At 60.6% G+C, this 7685-nt stretch overlaps 2 protein-coding genes and 1 long non-coding RNA gene across 10 annotated transcripts in view; 2 read left to right on the top strand and 1 right to left on the bottom strand.

The window, feature by feature from the left end:
* LOC121660368 (receptor for retinol uptake STRA6-like) overlaps positions 1-1184 on the top strand; it is a 3914-nt gene extending 2730 nt beyond the window's left edge. The window contains exon 4 of the mRNA XM_042019705.1: positions 454-1184. Within this exon, the coding sequence (XP_041875639.1) occupies positions 454-632 (179 nt within the window). The 3' untranslated portion in view covers positions 633-1184. The remainder of the gene's footprint in view (positions 1-453) is intronic.
* A 2501-nt stretch (positions 1185-3685) lies between these two features.
* Positions 3686-7247, bottom strand: LOC121660365 (immunoglobulin superfamily containing leucine-rich repeat protein-like). Its single transcript, XM_042019704.1, has 2 exons — positions 7166-7247; positions 3686-5934 (listed from the first exon to the last, which is right to left on the bottom strand). Exon 2 carries the CDS (start codon positions 5923-5925, stop codon positions 4678-4680), a length of 1248 nt encoding a protein of 415 aa, XP_041875638.1. The 5' UTR covers positions 5926-5934; positions 7166-7247; the 3' UTR covers positions 3686-4677.
* Positions 7248-7265: 18 nt separating this feature from the next.
* The window catches only part of LOC121660366, a 1430-nt gene continuing 1010 nt past the window's right edge, over positions 7266-7685 (top strand). For 7 of the 8 annotated variants that reach the window (XR_006014648.1, XR_006014647.1, XR_006014646.1 and 4 more), the window contains exon 1: positions 7266-7668. This is a non-coding gene — a long non-coding RNA (uncharacterized LOC121660366). Of the gene's footprint in view, positions 7680-7685 lie in introns of all 8 variants that reach the window. The other variant, XR_006014643.1, reaches the window with a different exon arrangement.

Below are 7685 nucleotides of genomic sequence, written 5' to 3'. Positions count from 1 at the left end.
TCCATCCATCCATCCCTCCATCCATCCATCCATCCATCCATCCATCCATCCATCCATCCCTCCCTCCATCCATCCATCCATCCCTCCATCATCCATGGCGCTGATCCCATGCCAGGGTAGGATGCGGCTCCTCAGGATGGGCTGGAATCCTGGCGGCTCCAGTGGGGTGCGACTGGGGCTGGAATCCGGCGCTCCCGGAATGCTTTGGAACCATCCCAACATCTTAGAAGGAACCTTCAAGCCCATCCTGAGGACACCTCCCCCCATCCCAGGCTCCTCCAAGCTCAATCCAACCTTTCCTTGGACACCTCCAGAAGCAACCGCAGCCTCTCTGGCCATTCCAGGAATCCCTTCCCAACATCCCACCCCATTCCCTGGGTGCCACCTCCCTTTCCCTCCAGGATCCACTTTGGCTCACGGAATCCTTTTCTCGTTGCTCCCGTCTCCTTCCAGGTCTCCACCTGCTGCATCACAAGCACCTGGCTCCGGGAAAAGCTCGGATCCGGCGCATCCGGGCCCGCTGGTGCCTGGCCTACACCCTCCTGCGCAACCCCTCGCTGACCTCTTCCCGGAAAACCGCGCTGGCCGACGCCTCCGCCAACGGCGCCCAGCTCGGCGTCCCCAAGCCCTGAATTCCCGGGAATTCCATCCCCATCCCATCTCATCCCCATCCCAACCCCATCTGCCCCCGGCAGGAATTTCGGGCGCTTCCCATCCCTTTTCCCAACCTCCGGATTCTCTCCGGGGGTTTATCCCTAAATTCACGTCGAGTCGCTGCCGAGGTTCGGAGGTGACGGCTCCGAGCCCGGCATGGATGGAGTAGAGCCGAGGAAAACCCTCCCGGCATCCCGGCAATTTTTTGGGAGTCACTTTTCCAGCACGGGGCAATTCCCAGGGAATTGGGAGAGGGATCCTCAGCCAGCCCTGGAGCTCCACGTGCTCTCCCCACAGAGAAAATTCCCAACTTTTCCTTCCCAATCCTGGCTCTGTTTGGGCTCCGGATCAACTCCCAGGATGGGATTTTTTGGTTTTTTCCCCAATTTTTAGAAGGATCAAATCCCAGCCGCTCCTGCTCTGCTCCCGTCCTCTCCCATTCCCGGTTTTGTGGCTATCCCACGGTTTTCCAGGGCTGGGATCCATGGAAAACCTCCCTCGAAGGATAATAAATGGCTATCTCATTCCTACACCCGGGATGTGCCTTTTCCCTTGGATATTCCCACTTCCGGCAGGATTTGGGATCATCCCAGCCTTGAATCTGGGGGATGTTTGGGATGACCTCACCCAGCGGAGATTTTAGGGATGCCAGGATCCAATCCTTGATCCAAATTTTTGATGGGAAAACCGCTCCCTTCGCATTCCCACGGTTCAGGAAAGCCCCAAACCCGCAATTTTGGGAAGGGTGGGAAGGGGAACAGGGAATTCCGGGGCTAAAACCCCAACGGGATGGGAACAAGGAGGTGTGGGATCACCTCTTCCTACCCTTAAATCCCGAAATTCCCGACTTTTTGGGCTGGAATCAGCAGGCTCCTGGGTGGCTCCTTCTATCCCAAACATCCCAAGATTCCTTTGGGAATTCTCAGCCCGTCCCACACGGAGCTGCGGGATCATCCCGGATCATCCCGGGATCTCCTTGGGAGTGACCAGACCTGCTCCCCGCAGGATCCCAAGGACCCCATTCCCTCCCTCTGGAATGTTGGGATGAGTTGGAGGTCACCAAGGGCCTTTCCCGTGCTTTGGGGTTTCCCGGGAGCATCCCCTCCCTTTTCCCAGGATTCCCTTCCAGCCCATCCCGACCCCTGCGGCTCCAAAAATCCCTAAAATTCCTTTAAAAAAATCCCTAAAACCAAAAAAATCCCCCAAATCCGTGGCGGCTCCACGCCATGGGCGGGGCTGGATTTTGGGATCGGTTTCCACAGCTCCACCCTGGGATCCCTGGGGATGGCAGGGGGTGTATCCATGGATTTGTGGGGTTTCCGGGATAGGAGCAGCACCCTGGGCGGGATTTGGGATTTTCTTCCCCTTCCCGGTGGTTCCCGGTTGGCCTGGAAACCCCAAATCCGCATCTTCATCCCTCCCATCCCTCTCCAGGCCCATCCCGGAGGTTTTGGGACCGATGCTTAAAACCAGGGATAATTCCCATAAAACCCCGGCTGAGGGGGAGGAATTCCCTTTTCCAAAGCTGCCGTGGGAGGAGGGCAGAGAATTCCAGGCCTGGATGGAATTGTTTTAATCCCTGTCCCCAGTCCTGTTCCCAGCGCTGGAATTTCGGGAATAAATCCCAGCATCCCGCAATTCCCAGGGATAAAACCGAGATTAAAGGTCGGATCCTGGGAAAACGAACCCGAAACTTCAATTGGGGCCACGGGTTTTTATCCCATGATGGGAAAAATTTATGGGAATCCAGGAGCTCCGGGATCTTCCTGGGATGTTTTCACCTCGGGACCCCCTCAGCCGCCCCTTCCCTTTTTCCCTAAAATCTGGGAATAGTGGAGCTGGAGAGCTCCGGGCTTGGCTTTTCCTGTTTCTTTTGGGATCAGGCTGCTGCGAGCAGGGCTTGAGGGGTGGGGAGGGATTTTGGTGTTCCCAAAATCCCAGCAATGGGGTTTCCTTCCAGGATTGGGGTGGGGGAGGGGAGGGGAAATTTGGGAGAGTGGAGGGGATTCTCCGGCACTGGGAAGGATTTGGGGATGTTCCAGCGCCGGGAAGGATTTGGGAAAGCTGAGGGAATTCTCCGGCACTGGGAAGAATCTGTGGGATCTGAGGGGATTCTCCGGCACTGGGAAGGATTTGGGAAAAGTGGGGAGATGCTCCAGCACTGGGAAGGATTTTGGGAAAGCTGAGGGAATTCTCTGGCACTGGGAAGGATTTGGGGAAAGCTCCGGCACTGGGAAGGATTTGTGGGATCTGGGAGGATTCTCCGGCACTGGGAAGGATTTGTGGGATCTGAGGGGATGCCGTGGGACAGGGAAGGATTTGTGGGATCTGGGAGGATTCTCTGGCACTGAGAAGGATTTGGGAAAGCTGAGGGAATTCTCCAGCACTGGGAAGGATTTGGGGTAACTGGGAGGATTCTCCAGCACCGGGAAGGACTGGGTGAAGCTCCGGCACTGGGAAGAATCTGTGGGATCTGGGAGGATTCTCTGGCACTGGGAAGGATTTGGGGATGTTCCAGCACTGGGAAGGATTTGTGGGATCTGGGAGGATTCTCTGGTACTGGGAAGGATTTGGGAAAGCTCCGGCACTGGGAAGGATTTTGGGATCTGGGAGGATTCTCTGGCACTGAGAAGGATTTGTGGGATCTGAGGGGATTCTCCGGCACTGGGAAGGATTTGGGGTAACTGGGAGGATTCTCCAGCACGGGGAAGGACTGGGGGAAGCTCCGGCACTGGGAAGAATCTGTGGGATCTGAGGGGATTCTCCGGCACTGGGAAGGATTTGGGAAAGCTCCAGCACCGGGAAGGATCTGTGGGATCTGGGAATGCCAGGAGGTGTCCCCTGATCCAGCCGGGTCTGTGGGATTCATGGGACCCCCAGGAGCTGCTGGCTCGGGGGGATTTGGGGTTTTTGGGGGGATTTTTTGGGGGATTTTGGGGTGCACAGAGCAAGAGGAGTTCGGCTGGCTTAGAGCAAAAAAAAAGGAGTTTATTAAAGGTGTTTAAAAAAAGTCATTCTTAATTACAAGTAATTCTTAATTAAAGGTAATTCTTTATTACAGGTAATTATTTATTACAGGTAATTCTTTATTAAAGGCACTTATAAAAGGTAATTATTAAAAGTGTTTATTCCAAGTGTTTATTAATTAAAAGTAATTATTGGCATTTCTTCCAGGTATTTATTAATTAAAGGCATTCATTAAAGCCAAGGCCAGGGGGCTGCAGGACATGCCCAGATCCCAGTGGGAATTCCGGCACCGGATCCCGATCCGGGGCTGATGAACATTCCCAAATGCCCCCCTCCGAGGGGTTCCCCGGAATTCCTGGAGAAGGAATGTTTATCCCGCCGGGAATGCTGAGGCCCCTGGGGAGTGGTTATGGCTTAAAGGCAGCTCAGCTCTGCTTTTCCCCATTTTCCCTCCATCCCGCTGGGTTTCCCACCGGGAATGGTTTGGGAATCTTTGGCTCAAGCCTTCCCCAGTGGGTCCAGCCCGGATGGGTTTTTAGGATGGCAGCGAAGGGTTTGGGATTCCTGCGGCATTCCAGGGGCTCGGAGGGGTTCGGGGATGCTGCCAGCATCCGACAGGGAGAAAATCTGGGAATTTCTCCATAAAACTGCCCATTCCAAGGCCGTGGCTCCATCCCCATCCTGCTGTCCCCATCCTGCTCCCATCCCAGGCCCCCATTCCCAGGGGGAATGGATTTCCAGGGGATTTTATCCTCGGATCCCTCCCCGGTGGCAGCCGCGGCGGCTCCCGGCTGCCTCTGGCATTGTCCCCTTTGCCACACGTGGCTCTCGGCAGGGAGAAAAGCGGGATGTGGCACATTGGGACCGCCGGGAAGCGGCAGCAGATCCCAGCCGGATCCAGCTGGGATCTACCCCAGGAAGGGCTGCACCACCAGCCCCTGGGCCCGCGGTGGCCCCCTCGGGTTCCGGAGCGCTCCCGGATCCCAGAAGCTCAGCAAAGGCACTACGAGAGGAAAAACTATGGAAAAACGGGGATCCAGGAGGCGCTGCCCCCCTTCACCAGCAGAGCAGCAGCCCCAGAGCCAGCAGAATTCCCAGGCGGATCCGCGGCTTGGCCGCTCCCGCGCCGCTCCGCGCCTCCCTGGGCACGTGGTAGACGATGACCAACTTCTCGCCCATGCCCGAGGGATCCAGCTCGTCCCCCTTGGCACAGCTGTGCCCACCGGGGTGCCCGGCGTGGGGGTCATCGCGGGGCAGCTCCTCGGCCGGGTTCCCGGAGCCGGCCAGCGCCACGTTGACGGACACATCCCGAATTCCCACGTCGTTGACGGCCAGGCAGGTGTAGGTGCCCTCATCCTCCTTGCCGAAGTCGGGGATGGCCATGGTGCCGTTCTTGAAGGCCAGGAAGCGCTGCCGGCCCGCCTTGGCGCTGCCATCCCGCGCCACCGTGGGCCCGTGGATGTCCACTCGCCGGCCGGCCGTCCGGATTTGCCAGTGGATCTCCGGAGGCGGGCTACCGGCCACGCTGCAGTGCAGGGTCAGCGTGAGGCCGTCCCGAGGCGTGGCGTTGGCCAGGCTGGACAAATAGGTCAGCTGGGCCGAGGGGGCCACGCAGAGCTGAGCGGGGATGTCGGTGACCGCTCGGCCGCGCAGCCGGGCCGGCGCGGCGCACAGCGTGGAGCCGGCCCTGGAGATGACCACCGAGGTGCCGTCCGCCCACTCCTTGAGCCAGAAGAGCTTGCAGGAGCAGTTGAAGGGGTTGTGGAAGAGCTGCAGCTGCGCCAGCGCCGGCAGAGCCTCGAAGGTGCCCTGGGCCAGCGTGGTGAGCTCGTTGTCGTTGAGCCACAGCGAGCGCAGCTCCCGCAGGCCGCGCAGGGCGTCGCGGGGCAGCCCCGCCAGGCGGTTGTTGCTCAGCTTGAGGATCTGCAGCGCGCTCAGGTTGCGCAGGTCCTGCCAGGGGAACTCGGCCAGCCGGTTGTGGCTCAGGTCCAGGTTCTTGAGCTGCAGCAACGCCGAGAAGGTGCCCGGCTCCACGGCCGCGATGTGGTTGTAGCCCAACCACAGCGACTGCAGCTCGGGCACCTCGGCCAGCGAGCCGCGGCTCAGGTGGCCCAGGCGGTTGGCGGAGAGCGTCAGAATGGTGACGTTGGGCGACAAACCCCGCGGGACGTTGCGGAGCTCCCGGTAGGCGCACTCGGCCAGCAGGCGCCCGTTCTTCTTGGTGGAGCAGGAGCAGGGGCTGGGACAGGCCAGGCTCGGTGACAGGAGCGTCGCCAGCGCCAGGCAGCCCAGCAGCGGCTTCATCCTGCCGGCCTGCCGGGAACACAGACGGGGAATGAGGGGATGCGGAGCCGCTTTGCCCTGCCAAACGAGGAAGAATTCCGGCTGGAAAAGGCCGTTTGGGATATTCCCTAATGGGGCCCAGGCGTCTCCTCACCACCAAGCCCGGCCTGAGCGGGGGGGAGCTTCCCCCCTCAAGCCTCTCCTTCTCCCTCTGGAAAACGCCTTTTCCGGGCCGGCGATGAAATCCCACCCTCGGAATGTTGTTTGGGATGTGAAGTGGGAGTCGGGGGGTTCGGGAATGAGGAGGGATAGGGAGAGAGAAGCTCTTGCCCAACCGCAAACCGTGGAATCGTTGGGATTTCCAGCGGCCTCCCAGACCTCAGACCAACCCCCCCTCTCCGTCCGCCATGCCCTGCTCCAGATTTTCCCGTGTCATGGAAAAACCCGGCTCCTCTGGCGCTTCTCCTCAGCCAGGGGGGTGTGGGGTGGGTGGGAGGGAAATGTTTCCACACTAACTCCTTCTCCCCCTTCTTCCATGCTTTCCCAAGGCGCTCCAATCCCGGCTCCGGAGGCCGTGTCCCACCGGGAAGAGGTTAATTCCCGCTCCTCCAGGAGCTGGCAGCCAGACCCCTTTGTCTCAGCCTCGCAGGAAAATTTCCCTGCTTCTTCCAGCTCCCAACCCTGCCATTCCCAGCGGGAGAGCGCGGGCGGGCGGGGGTGGAAAAGACGTTTTCTTGGGAATGCAGAGGAGGAATAAACCCGCGCCCATCAGGGGGAGGGCTCAAAGCGGGGCAGGAACGGAGGGAGAGACCCCGGGATTGGGATTGGGATTGGGATTGGGATTGGAGCGGTGGGGAAGGCACCGCGGTGGCTCTGGGGGATCCTGGAGGGGGGAAGCGGGGGGCTTGGTGACATTTTGGGATGCCCAGCAGGGGACAGACGCCAGATGTGGGGGGCGCAGGGATTGGGGAAGGGGGGATCCTGGAAGTTTTCGGCTCCAGGAGCTCCCAGCCCGCGCTCCGGTGCCATCCCAGCCCATCTCCGCCGGGGCTCCGGTCCCCGTCCCGCGGCGCGGGGGCGGCGTGAGCGGGGCCCGCACGCCGCATTCCAGAGCCGTGAATAAGCGCCCTGCCTCCTTCCTTCCCTCCTTTCCCCTCCTTTCCCCTCCTTTCCCCTCCTTTTCCCGGCTTTCCCCTCGTTTTCCCGGCTTTTCCCGGCTTTTCCCCGCTTCCCAAGCCCCCGCTCCCCCTTCCCCCGTCACCGGCGGATGGATCCCGCTTGTCCCCTCTCCTCTGGAATTCGCCACCGGCTCTCCCTGGGCCCTGCCCGGGCTTCTCCTCCTCCTCCTCCTCCCGTCCCCTCCCCGTCCCCCGGGCCCGGTTTGTTTTCCATGGCACCGACCCCGCTCCTGCCTGCGGGGGCCCTTCCTCCGCCCTCCCGGCCCCCAAAAACCCCGTCCGCTCCCCCCATCCCAGCGCCCCAAAATCCCTCCTCGCCCCCAAAACCTCTCCCCCCCCATCCCCGCCCTATAAATCGGGGTTTGTCCTCGCCACCCCCTGGGCAGGGCGTGGGTGGCCTCTGCAGGACACGAGGTGGCCTCCGGTGAGTTGTGACAGGGTTTGGGGACAGCGGGTGGCGGGGTGACCCCAGGGAGGGGCTGCGGGGCCGGGAAAGGGCGCGTGGGGCTCGAGGGGTGGAGCAGGGAGCAGGAGAAGGAGATTCCAGATCCACGGAGGTCACTCGGAGCTGTCCCTGCCCACGGTGGTCACTCGGAGGTGCCA

The sequence above is a fragment of the Corvus kubaryi genome, unplaced genomic scaffold (genome assembly GCF_017639235.1).
Source record: "Corvus kubaryi isolate FWS band 111438036 unplaced genomic scaffold, C.kubaryi_AGA036_p1.0 33121, whole genome shotgun sequence".
Taxonomy (NCBI): domain Eukaryota; kingdom Metazoa; phylum Chordata; class Aves; order Passeriformes; family Corvidae; genus Corvus; species Corvus kubaryi.
This window is presented reverse-complemented; position numbering and strand designations above follow the sequence as displayed.

Bases quoted from the DNA above. Each gene is read 5' to 3' on its own strand.
- LOC121660365 (XM_042019704.1), bottom strand. From the start codon at position 5,925: ATGAAGCCGCTGCTGGGCTGCCTGGCGCTGGCGACGCTCCTGTCACCG.